Source organism: Haliotis rufescens, unplaced genomic scaffold (assembly GCF_023055435.1).
Source record: "Haliotis rufescens isolate VD_foot unplaced genomic scaffold, xgHalRufe1.0.p SCAF_1, whole genome shotgun sequence".
Classification (NCBI taxonomy): domain Eukaryota; kingdom Metazoa; phylum Mollusca; class Gastropoda; order Lepetellida; family Haliotidae; genus Haliotis; species Haliotis rufescens.
The window spans coordinates 49,485,164-49,501,042 of record NW_025963779.1 but is presented as its reverse complement, the minus strand read 5'-3'; the positions used below and the strand labels follow the sequence as shown (position 1 = coordinate 49,501,042).

General features: G+C 37.9%; 1 protein-coding gene across 5 annotated transcripts in view; it reads right to left on the bottom strand.

The window, feature by feature from the left end:
• The window catches only part of LOC124131415, a 106,023-nt gene that overhangs the window by 3,905 nt on the left and 86,239 nt on the right, over positions 1 to 15,879 (bottom strand). For all 5 annotated transcript variants that reach the window (XM_046494689.2, XM_046494690.2, XM_046494691.2 and 2 more), the window contains 12 exons: positions 13,372 to 13,494; positions 13,169 to 13,243; positions 12,456 to 12,577; positions 10,345 to 10,446; positions 9,988 to 10,077; positions 8,367 to 8,486; positions 7,228 to 7,432; positions 3,629 to 3,778; positions 3,305 to 3,390; positions 2,808 to 2,881; positions 1,697 to 1,776; positions 491 to 650 (listed from right to left, as the gene is read on the bottom strand). In XM_046494689.2, the coding sequence (XP_046350645.2) occupies positions 491 to 650; positions 1,697 to 1,776; positions 2,808 to 2,881; positions 3,305 to 3,390; positions 3,629 to 3,778; positions 7,228 to 7,432; positions 8,367 to 8,486; positions 9,988 to 10,077; positions 10,345 to 10,446; positions 12,456 to 12,577; positions 13,169 to 13,243; positions 13,372 to 13,494 (1,387 nt within the window). The remainder of the gene's footprint in view (positions 1 to 490; positions 651 to 1,696; positions 1,777 to 2,807; positions 2,882 to 3,304; positions 3,391 to 3,628; positions 3,779 to 7,227; positions 7,433 to 8,366; positions 8,487 to 9,987; positions 10,078 to 10,344; positions 10,447 to 12,455; positions 12,578 to 13,168; positions 13,244 to 13,371; positions 13,495 to 15,879) is intronic.

The following is a 15,879-nucleotide window of genomic DNA, read 5'->3' as shown; positions in this document are numbered from 1 at the left end:
CATTGAGGTGAATCAAACAAATCAATATCAGTGAATTGATTCATGTGGCTGACAGTGACTTGTGCCACCCAAAGTAGATGATAGAAAGGTAACTTGAGGTGAAATGGGTTGAATGTCGTATTCAAGATTATTGCAATTACATAGTGACATGTATGCATGTGTGTGTGGCTGCTTGTACTAGTCTGGACTAATGCCAATTTTATAGTGATATCCCACTGAAATACCATGCGCACCTTAACATGAATACCCAACTCAGACACATTATACTGACTCCGAGCAGACCAGTCCTTGTTTTAGACCCTTAATGCAAAGTGCCAGGCAGGGTAACAACAAGTACCATGTTGTAAGGCCTTTTCGTATGACGCAGGCCGAAGATCAAAGCCTTGACCTTCTGCACTCCGGGCAGACACCCTACCCTACCAGAAGACCACTGACGCTGTCTAAAAGGAATGCTACACATTATTTGTACAGTTACTCTTTGCTATCTTACCTTCTCCCATTCTTCTGTAATATACAAGACCCAGCGGGTTTTCGAGTGAACTCCCTGGTGAGTTTGTCATTATCCTCCCTATTATACAGCCTCCACTGGCCGGGGTCATCGTGCCACTGCCACAACATGTGAGGCTTCTCTGGGGTCGGCATGTCAGGCTCTGATTTTGAGTCGGACAAATTATCAAAATAACTTATAGTTTCAATTGATAGCCCAATCCTACCCAACATGTTTTGAAGCTCATTATGGTATGAAACTGGCAAACATATGTGAGTTGAAAAATTATGTGAACATTCTGACATTGGACATGCATGTGTGATCACTATATTGTTGCATATACGTGGAAGCTAAACCACGCATCCGAGCCACTATGAAATACTTGATTGGTAATCAAGGGCAACAGAGCTACCTGCAGATCAGAATGTTTATTGTTCTGTCAGCAGTTAAACCTGCTCTAGTATTTGCAAATCAGTTCTGCTCAGAACTAGTCCCTTCATTAACTACTGACTTTATGAAACTTTAATGGTTCACGAAATTCTTAATTTGTCATTACTTAATGGTGACTTTAAAATTGGTGGTACAAAGCTGTATTGAAGCTGTCATTAAATGATGAAACTTTAAGCATAAAATCTTCATTTGATGAGTCATGAAGTTAGGCATTTCCCCTGTGATTTTCCCCCAATATCATTTCAGCAAACAAACACTTTCTCCTTCCTGTCAACCGTCAAATGGCATGACTAGAGGAAATTCTCTAGACTCGAGAGTTTGGTAAGTTCTAATTGTCAAATGCATCAATACTGACATTAAATTTACATGTTTTAGATGTTTCAATGCAAAACAAAAACGTTCTTTTATTGGACCACCGCATGTTATTAACATATTGAGCAAATTATTAGACATGTTTTGTTTAATGACCTATATTAAGTTAATGGACGTTTATGTACAGATGGTGTCATTAAAAGTATGAATCAACCAAATTTCCTGACCTATTGGTTAAAGTTTGACACAACTTGGTCCACGACATCAGTACTCCCATATATGGTCAAATTATTATACAGGTATGAATTCACTAATCTTTGCTAATTTGGTGAAGATAAAAACTGGATGGTCTCTAATCAACACACATATTAATATCAACATCTTGTGTATAAATAGGAGGTAGAACAAACAACAAATATCCTGTTCAAGTGGAATGTTATGTGTCACCTTCCTGATCATCCTGTAGAGGAATACCACTTGTTGACAATCCACTCTGGCCACTGGTACCTGATGGATCGTCAGACGAACTGAAATTAGTCAAAATGTTCGGTTGTTGAGTGCATCAGGTAAAACAAAACCTCGTAAGGTTCAATGGATAACAGTCATAAACTGTATGAAAATGTATAGTGTACCAGGATAGGGTGATGAAGATCAATCCTCACTTGTCTCAATCTCCCAGAATGAGGTGGTGAAGATCAATACTCACGTGTCTCAATCTCCCAGCATGGGGTGCTGAAGATCAATACTCACATGTCTCAATCTCCCAGCATGGGGTGCTGAAGATCAATACTCACATGTCTCAATCTCCCAGCATGGGGTAGTGAAGATCAATACTCACATGTCTCAATCTCCCAGCATGGGGTGGTGAAGATCAATACTCACATGTCTCAATCTCCCAGCATTGGGGATGAAGATCAATACTCACATGTCTCAATCTCCCAGCATGGGGTAGTGAAGATCACTACTCACATGTCTCAATCTCCTAGCATGGGGTGGTGAAGATCATTACTCACATGTTTCAATCTCCCAGCATGGGGTAGTGAAGATCAATACTCACATGTCTCAATCTCCCACCATGGGGTGCTGAAGATCAATACTCACATGTCTCAATCTCCCAGCATGGGGTGGTGAAGATCAATACTCACATGTCTCAATCTCCCGGTATGGGGTGGTGAAGGTCACTACTCACATGTCTCAATCTCCCAGCATTGGGGATGAAGATCAATACTCACATGTCTCAATCTCCCAGCATGGGGTAGTGAAGATCACTACTCACATGTCTCAATCTCCTAGCATGGGGTGGTGAAGATCATTACTCACATGTTTCAATCTACCAGCATCGGGTGGTGAAGATCAATACTCACATTTCTCAATCTACCAGCATGGGGTGATGAAGATCACTACTCACATGTCTCAAGCTACCAGCATCGGCTGATGAAGATCACTACTCACAAGTCTCAATCTACCAGCATGGGGTAGTGAAGATCAATACTCCCGTGAAATCCAAATGAGGACCAAGAGCTAAACATGACCCATCCAGCAAGCTCAACACACTCACCATATCTCCAGTTCAAACTTTCCTTCCTGAGTGATGTATCTGCAAGGCTGAATTGTGCCGTTCTCCCATCTCACCTGCAAAGTAGTTACATCAACACTAGAACACAAGGCAAACATGTTCATGGACTTTAAGGAACTTTATCTTTACTTCATGTTCAGTATATCTACATACTGGATGTATCTGTGAAAACGCCAGAGATGTATGTACATATTTGTATTTTCATATTCAGAGTATGTGGCACTAACTCAGTTAGGGTGGGGTGTGATTAAAACTGAGTTTAGTTTGTAGTCATGCAAAAAATATGATGTTTAAAAAATACATTCTCTGTCAAATTATGCAATACTCACATTGGCCACTGTACACAATGCAAATCTCACCTTGTATATTTGATTAACAAAGTTAGGCACGTCTTAACACTTCATCATGTTCTTTACCTTTAAAGAAAGCTTGTGAACATTTCAGTAAATTTAGGATAGAAAGTAGGAAGAATGTCATACTTTTACACTATTGTCTTTCCTTTTTCTGATGACCACACCAGTCTTACCGGGACCACCATCCTCATTCTGATATGGCCAGTCAGCACCTGGACAAACAGTAGTTTACTTCTCATACTAGGTCATTACTCTACAAATATTCAACATTGTCATAAGTTGCACACGCTGATTCCACTGAAAGAGATATCCACATTCAAAGGGTGCTTGACTGGTCAGCTTTATCGTTACCAAATACTGATTGACTCCTGACACAGTTAACATGGTTAAGCAAAACAGTTTTTAGTGATCATGTGGTACATATCAATGAATTAGCAGTATGGGCCTTACCTCTTTTAACCCTACACCCAACCTCAATCAGTTCATCCTCCTTCAGTGTCCTTGGTTTGTCTTCCACTACATTGATGTCATACTTGTTTTCAAAGCCAAATCTGTAGCGACACAATTTGTCGTTCAAGTCCCACAGAACCCAAACAAGCTCTAAAATGAAAAAAATGACTTCATCAATGAAAAAACTGTGCTTCTCTACTGAAGCTGTCTATTTGAACCTACAGAAGAACGAAACCCTTGAATAATGGTGTGTGACTGTCTTACATTACTTATTATTTATCTTACATTTTCCCTAGTGATGTACTAGTAATTACAAGTATCTGTGAATAAACTTGAAGAAACAGAAGAAGGAGCCCTCCAGACATCAATACAAATTTCCATCACAAATTTCCTGTGTGATACCATTACTTTCAGTTCAGGGAAAAACATGCCTACTGCCACTTCATTCCAGATTAAAGTTCTTTGTCTCTTTAGTTCACATAAAAAGGAATCTAAAGGCACTTCCAGTCTACTTACATCACTTTCGGTTAGGTATACACTTGCCCAATGCAGTACAAAAGAAAACCAGAAAGTACTATTCCTCTAGCTACCTTCATAAGAAAGTCATAGCCAAATATCAAATACATGTCACTTGAAGTTTGACTTTAAAACAGGAAGTTCCATGCCCCCTGTGTACTAACTACATAAGAAAGTCATATGCACTTCCAGTTCACCTTTATGCACTTCTTGATTGGGAAACACATGTTCAATGGTAAGACAACTTTAAAAGAGGTGCCTCGATCGAGACACATTAATAACAGTTACATCCACTTCCTGGTTCAGTGACTTGCATTCTGGATGGGTAAAACACATGATAACTGCATGATAACTTAAAACCTGCCTGCTTCATAAAACATGGTCATACACCTTGGTCTAAGAGCATCAGTTCCCAGTGGGGAAACATATAATACAAAAAGTAACATGCATTCAGCGACATTAATAAAAGGTAGTGCCAGGACCGCAACACTGTAGCTCTTCTAGAAATGTTTTATAAAATGTCAACAAGACAGACACATAACAAAAGTTGCTTTCAGTATTGCTATTCATATATTTTCTGCATGAATACTGAGGACAAAAGTAAAAGAAAATGTGAGACATAGTGCCCTGGCAATGTAGCTCAGTGGGTATGGAGTCAACAACCACTCATAAAAGTTGCTGTCATCATTGCTATTCATATATTTTCTGCATAAATACTGGGGACAAAATTATTAACAAATATAAAACAAGTAAATTTTCACAATGTTTCTAAATATGCAAGAATGAATGTACCTTTGTAGAAGATTACTGCACTACACAGATAAATTTACTTTTCACAAAGTTTTAACTTTGAGCCTTATATACCTTCTATAGAGAATGTTTTATGTCACACAACTTTTCAAATTGTTTCACACAACAACAAAAATCCTAATGGTTTGAACAAAACATGATGACATCATAAGAGAAACCCATGTAAAGTTCAACTTTTCAATCTGGTAATATCAGAGAAGATGTGTACAGAGCCAAACATGCATTGTGAAAGAAGGTACAAGCATAACAGTCAATTTTGATCGGAAATGTCTGAGCAGTAGCCATAAACAGCTTTAGGACATACATACCCTTTTCACATACATATGTGTCATCACTGATTTTCAGTGATCCATTCATATAATTCTTACTGCTATTTTGCTTTTTAGGCCCAATAAAATCCCTTTCGGCGAATACATGAGATGTTGACATTTTATATTTTCAGTATAGCTGCTGCTGAAAATGATATTTGAAGCTCATGAGAAACTTCACATGTCATCATTGGTTGGAAGGGGACTGGACAATCTGTACCCAATGAGATCCATACCTTGTATATTTGGACTTGTACATAAATGTTGGATAACTTGTACCCAATCAACTGGATGACCCCCAAAATGTATTTGTACACAATGAAAATGTTCATGAATTTAAATTTTATTCACTCCTATTGTTATCTGTAGCAATGACCGAGAAATGATATTTGACACTGTAGATACTGTGGTCACCAAGATATGAAACAATAGCTAAAATTCTGGAAAATCTATTGAGTACTTCCAATCACTTCAGGAAAGTATCAGCTGTACCGTAAAACATTTGCCATTTGGGTCGCAATTTGTCAGACAGCTTACAATCACATAATAACAAGCCACTGGAAGAGGACCTCAGATCACTGATGGTTCAATCCCATTCTGCCTACATCCCATTCTGCCTACAGAAAATAATGTAGGCACAATAGGAACTTAGTTTCATCCCTATTTATGTAAATGTTCTGGACCAACCACTATTGTTTGACTTATTTTTTAATATCTGTCAGGCTTGTACCGTGCAGCTTCGTGTATAAAAATGTTAGTAACTGAAGAAACTGAGTAGGGAAATTAAATACTTGCTACTGTTCAAACAAGCCAGTTCTTAAGCAGAGCAGAGATGTTAATACATATGACTGTATAAACTGTATTTTCTTTTAGAGATCAACGCAATTAAAATTAGACTGAGTATATAATTATTACTGTATAAAAAACAAAATAATATAGAACCGATCACATCAAGTAACTATTTTTAAGATCAATGCATTTTAAGGTCCAATCCACTGTTGTTCAAACAAGCCACTTCTTAAGCTGAGCAGAGATGTAAAAAAATATGACTGTGTGTATAAACTTGAGATCAATGCAAGTAACAATAGACTATGTCAATGTATATCACTTCCTATATTTTAATTTCATCAGATCAGATCATCAGTTCAGATCAATGAATGGTATAAAAAATAACTAGGGACGTATAAAACAACATATACCCCGAGTGGTAATGCTACAACAAACTTATCTTACAGGCATGTTTCAATCTGCCATTGCAAAAGAATGAAAAAAATGAAAATTGATAGAAAACAGTTGTTTGATTGACCTGAGGTTAACTTGTGCTGGGTCACGTGACTTTCATTAACTCAAAAACGGGTAAAAGGGATATATTCTCCAGCTAAGTATTCCACATGCAGCCTGTTTTCTCTTCGTGGCAGGGTATAAGAAATTTATACTCCTGTCAGGTGGGATACATTTTCAAGAACATGTGAACCAACCAGATCTCAACATTGTGACATGGAGGTGAGACACTATGCTTGCTTATTGGGGCATGTTACATGATGGTGCTTCACGTACAGTGGGGCTGATGAAGAGTATAACAGCCTTTCATACTACAACTACAGGACCGTGAACCTTGTGCCTGGCGATCAACATTCACAAAACAGATATTTCTGTGACAAATCGCTTAACAATAACCGCAAGTGCATTGTGGGAGTCAGAGTCATATACATAATCCCAGGTAAATCTCTTGATATGGACTTGGCACCAGGACATCCATATCTGTACCTGACTGTTGTTGAGCTATTTGACATATTTCCCTATCATTTGAAGTAGGTGATATATTACCAATTAAGACAAAGTAGTTTATTCAAAAAGGAAAGAAAAAGAAGACATAAGACGTGAAAGTGCATGTTCCATACAACAATTCATTCGTACATTCAACCCATTCAGTATAATAGCTACATGACAAGATGCATCACTTACTGTGATCATCAGCATGATTGATAACTGTTCCTGGTCCACCTACATCCTGGTCCTGGTATTTCCAGTCAGGACCTCTGATGACCCTTGACCCAAGGGGAGGCAAGTCCTTGAGCTCTTTAATCTTGTCATAACCATCAGGGTCATCATCAACATCATTGGTATCATTTCTTTCCAGCTTCACCTTTACCTCCTGGATAATCGCATTCTGTAGAAACAACCAGGGTCATGTTGTAGTAGTGTACTGGTACTAGTGCTATAACCAGGGTCATGTTGTAGTAGTGTACTGGTACTAGTGCTATAACCAGGGTCATGTTGTAGTAGTGTACTGGTACTAGTGCTATAACCAGGGTCATGTTGTAGTAATGTACTGGTACTAGTACTATAATCAGGGACATGTTGTAGTAGTTTACTGGTACTAGTACTATAATCAGGGACATGTTGTAGTAGTTTACTGGTACTAGTACTATAACCAGGGTCATGTTGTAGTAGTGTACTGGTACTAGTGCTATATAAAGGGTCATGTTGTAGTAATGTACTGGTACTAGTGCTATAACCAGGGTCATGTTGTAGTTGTGTACTGGTACTAGTGCTATAACCAGGGTCATGTTGTAGTAGTGTACTGGTACTAGTGCTATATAAAGGGTCATGTTGTAGTAATGTACTGGTACTAGTGCTATAACCAGGGTCATGTTGCAGTAGTGTACTGGTACTAGTGCTATAACCAGGGTCATGTTGTAGTAGTGTACTGGTACTAGTACTATAATAAGGGTCATGTTGTAGCAGTGTACTGGTACTAGTGCTATAACCAGGGTCATGTTGTAGTAGTGTACTGGTACTAGTGCTATAACCAGGGTCATGTTGTAGTAGTGTACAGGTACTAGTGCTGTAGATATAACAAGGGTCATGTTGTAGTAGTGTACCGGTACTAGTGCTGTAGATATAACAAGGGTCATGTTGTATAAGTATACTAGTAAGAACGGGAATCATAACAGATAATGATTGGGTAATTGTGATAGCAATAAGAAGTGATCCTGTCAGTCACTTTTCCTAAACAGAGAACAATAAAAGGTCTGTTGGTGATATACTGACAATAGTATGGAATTCTTTTTCATTGTCCAAGGAGTCACCAAGTTTCGTACCTTCTCCTCTGGCTTCATGTTTCCAATGAAGGCCTCTGCCACTGCCTCGATGGCTTCATTCAGATTACTCCAGTCACCACTGTTGTTCTTTACACACATGAAGATTCGGCCAATATTTTCCTTCATAAGTAAGCAACAAAAAATAAAACTAATATGCTCATGTTTCTGCAATCAGTCTTTCATTTTAATGTTTTTCTTTTAAGTCACAGTTAAGTCATATACATGCATCTTTATAAAGCTTCGGCTCTCTGGGCCTGGTGTTCTGAAAAGATTCTAAATGAGTCTTTGCTTTAAATATTTGGACCGCCTCAGTGGTCTAGTGGTACAGCGTCCGCCCTGAGAGCCAAAGGTCCGGGGTTCGATCCCCAGAAGCGTCATACCAACGTTAAAAGATGGTACTTATTGTTACCCTGTCTGGCGCTCGGCATTAAGGGGCTAAAACAAGGACCGGTCGGCTCGAAGTCAGTATACTGTGTCTGACTAGGGTATTCATGTTAAACTGCGGCATGGTATCTCAGTGGGCTAGCACTATAAATCGACTAGTACAAGCAGCCACACACACACACACACACACACACACACACGTACATGCACGTCGCTATATAAGTGCAATAATCTTGGACGCGACGTTAAACCCAATTTCACCTCACCTCACCTTTAAATATTTGTTTTTCATTTTTATGTCAGGAAAAATAATTAAATCCCAATGTGTTACACATAATATCAATGGGTCAGATTCCCAGGCCTTGTGGTTTCTCAAACGAAGAGTCTTTAAAGATTTTAAAGTTTTATTTATTTTTTAAATTGGATTGTGTTTGCATTACATGTTAATAAAACGTTATAAGCATTTCCATTGAATGCAATCCCTTCTGTTTTTGGAAACATGTTACCAGTGCAGTACAACTTTGAAACTGAAAATCCAATATAAGCACTCAGGATTGATGCCATCACTTCCAGGTTTGAAAAACATGTTTAATGCAAGACAACTTTAAAAACACAATGTCCAATGCCTCTGACAATATTAATAAGAAAATTAAATACCTCACTTCCAGTTTTGGAAAACATATGTCTAACACAAGACTACTTTAAAATATAAAGTTCTGTGCTTATACCTACCTTAAAAAGACAGTTATGAAATCACTTCTGGTTAGCGAAAATACATGTGTAACTTTGAGACAGAAAATCCCATGCCAATGCTACATTAACAAGAAAGCCACATGCACTTCCGAATCAATAACTAAACCCATATATGAAACAGAAGTTCCACGCCACAAGCTATATTGAAACAAGATTCAGTTTTTTAGATTATTTCTTGTTTACTTGTTCTTATTCAACTACGTTAAGAATGACAATCACATTGACCTTGACCTTCACTGAATGTAAATTTCAAATATCTATCATGAATAGTTAAATTATATATATCCTCCAATTTATTTCTTATCTTGTTCACTTTTATATAACAGGAATTGTACAAGAAAAGCATATCATAATCACTTCAACAAGCTCCAAACATGAATCTCCTTGGAAACCCCAAACCAATCCCCCATAAAGCACAGATCAATTACTGCAAAGTCTTTTAATGTCTGTCATATAAAACAAGCTGTGCTATAAAGATATTTACCTGTACTCTGTAGTAGGTACACAGAGTGGGGACGTCTTTGCTCTCAATGATATTTCCATCGCCAAGTTTTGATAGGGATGTAAGGAATGCCTGTGGAGAGTGTCAAAGACTGTTGAAATAATTCCAACAACATTTCAAACAATTGGAAAATGAAGCCTGATTTAGATGCTTATCTGTCTAAAATATTTGGTCATTGTTCCTGTGGATGTCAACTTATAGCACAATAACTGATGGAATTTAAACTCAGAAGAACACTAAGCTTTGTGGAATGGTTTGGTTACAGGTCACAAAACAATACATTACAAACTAAGAGTGATTGAATTACAATGTTAAGGGAGATGGTGAAAGAATGCCTACTCTGTCAGCTTCTCCAACGGGAATCCATATGACAGGATGTGGTGTTGAACTGTGCTTCTTTGGTGTCATCTCACTTACCAATCGAATCAATTGGATTTTAGTCTGAAAATTAAACATCCATGCAACAGAAAGTCCAATTCCTCACAGTAAATTGTTTTGTTCTTGAGTCAATAAAAGTTAAAGGTAAATTGAAGGTACACCATTTAAAAAATTCCAATGACAGTGGAAGCATTACAGAAACATACACAAAGATCTTTTGTGGCATTAAGGTGACATACATTCTGATCTGTTGAGGCATTAACTGACATACATTCTGATCTGTTGAGGCATTAACTGACATACATTCTGATCTATTGAGGCATTATGGTGACATACATTCTGATCTATTGATCCATTAACTGACATACATTCTGATCTGTTGAGGCATTATGGTGACATACATTCTGATCTGTTGAGGCATTAACTGACATACATTCTGATCTATTGAGGCATTATGGTGACATACATTCTGATCTGTTGAGGCATTAACTGACATACATTCTGATCTATTGATCCATTAACTGACATACATTCTGATCTGTTGAGGCATTATGGTGACATACATTCTGATCTGTTGAGGCATTAACTGACATACATTCTGATCTATTGAGGCATTATGGTGACATACATTCTGATCTATTGATCCATTAACTGACATACATTCTGATCTGTTGAGGCATTATGGCGACATACATTCTGATCTGTTGAGGCATTAACTGACATACATTCTGATCTATTGAGGCATTATGGTGACATACATGCTGATCTATTGATCCATTAACTGACATACATTCTGATCTGTTGAGGCATTATGGTGACATACATTCTGATCTGTTGAGGCATTATGGTGACATACATTCTGATCTATTGATCCATTAACTGACATACATTCTGATCTGTTGAGGTATTATGGTAACATACATTCTGATCTGTTGAGGTATTAACTGTCATACATTCTGATCTGTTGAAGCATTATGGTGACATACATTCTGATCTGTTGAGGTATTAACTGTCATACATTCTGATCAGTTGAAGCATTATGGTGACATACATTCTGATCTGTTGAAGCATTATGGTGACATACATTCTGATCTGTTGAGGCATTAACTGACATACATTCTGATCTGTTGACACATTATGGTGACATACATTCTGATCTGTTGAGGTATTAACTGACATACATTCTGATCTGTTGAAGCATTAAGGTGGCATACACAATGGTCGGTTTGAAGCATTATGGTGACATACATTCTGATCTGTTGAGGCATTAAGGTGGCACACATAATGGTCTGTTGAGGCATTAACTGACATACATTCTGATCTGTTGAAGCATTAAGGTGGCATACACAATGGTCGGTTTGAAGCATTATGGTGACATACATTCTGATCTGTTGAGGCATTAAGGTGGCATACATAATCGTCTGTTGAGGCATTAAGGTGACATACATTCTGATCTCTTGAGGCATTATGGTGACATACATTCTGATCTGTTGAGGCATTAACTGACATACATTCTGATCAGTTGAAGCATTAAGGTGACATATATTCTGATCTGTTGAAGCATTATGGTGACATACATAATGGTCGGTTTGAAGCATTATGGTGACATACATTCTGATCTGTTGAGACATTAAGGTGGCACACATAATAGTCTGTTGAGGCATTAACTGACATACATTCTGATCTGTTGAATCATTATGGTGGCATACATAATGGTCTGTTGAGGCATTATGGTGACATACATTCTGATCTGTTGAGGCATTAACTGACATACATTCTGATCAGTTGAAGCATTAAGGTGACATACATTCTGATCTGTTGAAGCATTATGGTGACATACATAATGGTCGGTTTGAAGCATTATGGTGACATACATTCTGATCTGTTGAAGCATTAAGGTGGCATACATAATGGTCTGCTGAGGTATTAACTGACAAACATTCTGATCTGCTGAGGTATTAACTGACAAACATTCTGATCTGCTGAGGTATTAACTGACATACATTCTGATCTGCTGAGGTATTAACTGACAAACATTCTGATCTGCTGAGGTACGTATTATGATTACATACATTATGATCTGTCGAGGGAGTGTCAGGTCCGGTTTCACTACTTTCATTAGAAGCCAGTCCATCTGTGATGAAGATTATCCTTGGGCGTATCTTGTGGGCACCTCCAACACTGAGTACACCTCCTAAATAGGTCACATGACATGAGTCATCAAATCAGTGACACTCTTAAGCATATAATTTCAGTTTGTGTCAGTACAGCCGAGTATGAACTGTCATAGAGTGACAGACAAACTCTATAAACATTTGACTTAAAGCGTGCAAAAACTACCCTACAAGTCTCATACTAATTTCACAATTTTGTTTCAATGAATCTTTGCACTACTTTGTTTGGAAAGTGTTATCTTGAAATGTGAGTCACATAACCACCTGCTGCAATGGAGAACCATGGCACAGTTGCTGAAAAGTAGAGATAAAATGTGTGCATGTATGTTTTTAAATACCTAAATGTAACATGTAACTGTTTGGTGACAACGAATGGGTTTCAATGAAAGTTTCATTAGATATTAGAACACATATCCATCAAGAACTACCTTAATACAAAAATGTTGCAGTGTGTGGTAATACATAACTTCAAGTGCACCATGTCACAGTCAGCACAACTGGAGAACATTCCACAGTGTCACTAAACATGTGACTCTTATTATACCTGTTAATCACTGTTTCTGAAATGGGAAATATATTTTACAACGTGAAAACAAAAGAAAATTTCATACCTCGTCCTTTTATGGCTGCAACACATACCATGAGGGCTTCAAACATTGGACTTCTTCCATGACACACTAAATCATCTGTAACACATTCATATTATTGAGACAAAAGCTTAATTAATGAGAACATGAGCAGCGCTTAGTTGGACCAGTACTACTTTCATCACATTAAACAGTTGGGCTATGATATCTGTTAGCTATGTTCTGACCTATAGCATCTCTGACAGCTCCATAGTCATTGGTGAGCTGCTGGACGACCTTGGCTCCTCCTCCCAGTGACACCACGCCCACATTCTCCTCCAGTCCGTGCTGCTCAGCTATGTCCTCAATTCCTGAGATCGAAAAAAATAATCATCATCAGATGACATTTATTATCTAACTGATAAGTAGACCCCAAATTTAACTGGAACGAAAAGGGAAAAATCCAACAATTGATAAAAAAAATATCACGCTTTTGATTAAGTAATTTTGTGTGAAGTGAAGTTTTTAGGAAAAACCACCAGTAGTCCTTCAACATGTATAATATACTGAACAACAAAAGTTCCTGTGACATTGAATAAGATTTAATACAAAGTTATGTTTTTTACCAAATCTGAAACAATTTTGGTTGGCAACAGAAAAAAAGAGTCATGTAAGTGTTCAAATGGTTTAATTTGCCATACTGACTTCAGAAAATGTGTGATTTCATAAAAAACATGAACATGCCAAAATGTCAATTTACAAATCAATAGCGTGTGTGTCCACCTCTGGTTGCGAAGCAAGCAACACATCTTCATCTCATTGAATGGACCAGGCGTCACACAAAGTGGAAAAAACATGCTGGAGCATGTTTCGAAGTTCCTGGAGTTGAACACGTGGTTGACGTCGAAGGCGCTGATCCATCTCATCCCACATGTGTTCGATTGGTGAGAGATCAGGTGAGCGAGCCGGCCAGGGGATGACATTCGCGTTGTTTTGTTGAAGAGAATACTGAACAAGTCGAGCAATATGAGGCCGGGCGTTGTCATGTTGAAAGGTAATGCCTGGGCCATAACGACGCAAAAACTGTAGAACAACAGGGCCGATGATCTAGTCGCGGTAGCGCTGTCCATTGAGATTTCCCTCTACCACTATCAAACAGGTCCTCTGTCTTGCTGTAATCCCACCCCACACCATAACGCTGCCGCCCCCGAACCGATCTTCTTCCATGACACAATGATTGATGTAATGTTCACCTCGACGTCGGTACACTCGAATCCGTCCATCGATGTGGCTAAGGTGAAAATGAGACTTGTCAGTGAATAGAACTTGTCCCCACTGCATGGCCGTCCAACATAGACGCTGTCTGCACCACTGTAGATGTGATGTAGGTGTGTTGTTCGAATCCAGTTGTCTTCTCAATTATTGGTTACGCGTGGCCTGCCACTCCGAGGATGGTTTCTGACTGCATTGGTCTGTTGCCAACGTTGCCATAAATACCAAATGGTGTTTCTGTGGATAAATTTTCACTCAATCCTGCTTCAAGCATACCAATGGCTCGCAGACGCTCATTTTCGGACAGGCTTGGCATTTCGTAATGTTGAATAATTGCGTAATTTTTGTTGTTTTTCTGAGTGGTTGTTGTCAGCACGATGCTATGGAATCCCGTTAATGCACATGTTTTTATACCGATTCTTTCGTAGTGAAATGTATGGGGCTTGCATAAAAGTCAACTTTTGCATGGAATGCATGCTTTTCTGTAGCAGTTACGTTTTTGTGACTTGATTCCATACATGTACTACAATACTGAAAACCAAACTTTACTTGTTTGAAAAATACACTAAAATATTGGTGGCACAGGAGCTTTTGTTGTTGAGTATATAACAAAATATATAATTTGAATTCATTAATTACATCATTTAAAACTGACAGCACTTGCTATTTGGTTTTTGCCTGAATAATTCTCTGTCTTAGACTAATATAAATCTATTTTTATGTTGGTTCGCTGACTCATGTCAAAATTCACAATCAAAATATGAAATGAGAATAATTTGCCTGTTAATATCTTTTTTTTTAAGCATGATGAAAGCAAGAACTTAAAAAATCGCTTAAAATAGGAAGACAGATCCTGCTCTGACAACAGTGAACACAGTAAAACATGGTCATAATGAACAAGGGATTTTGAAATTTGTTCGTTAATTTGTAGTTCTGTAGCAGGTGTATATATTTGTATTATATCTTTTTGAAAGTATTTTCTATTTCAACTTTTGTTTCTGTTGAATTATATTCAACAGAGGTTTGTTGGCATTTCAGGATGGTTATGTATTTTGTTGTCCAACATGTAGTTTTTATCCCAGGCCTCTAGTGACCAATCACATCCCAAGCTATCCTACATTCTTTGTCCGGATCACTCACACCCCAAGCTATCCTGTGATTGGCCAAATTCAAACTCTACCTTCTTACTCCATATTGCCACTTTCACTATGCACTGCATCGGGAGCATTTCGGGATCATCACTAAAGGTTAGTTTATAAGGTATCTTTACTTCTAGATAGGATTAAATAGTAATCAAAGGTTTGGCATTATAAATAAGCATCTAAGGCTTAAAAAAATAAAAGAATTGGTTCTCAGGCAATGGTTTTTGAAAATATAGTGCGGGCAGGTGGTGTCTTTTTCTTCTTTTTTTTTGGTTGTACAAATTAGCATGTAACCAATAAACAGTTGTGTAATCAATAAAACAATTGTGCACAATCAACCTG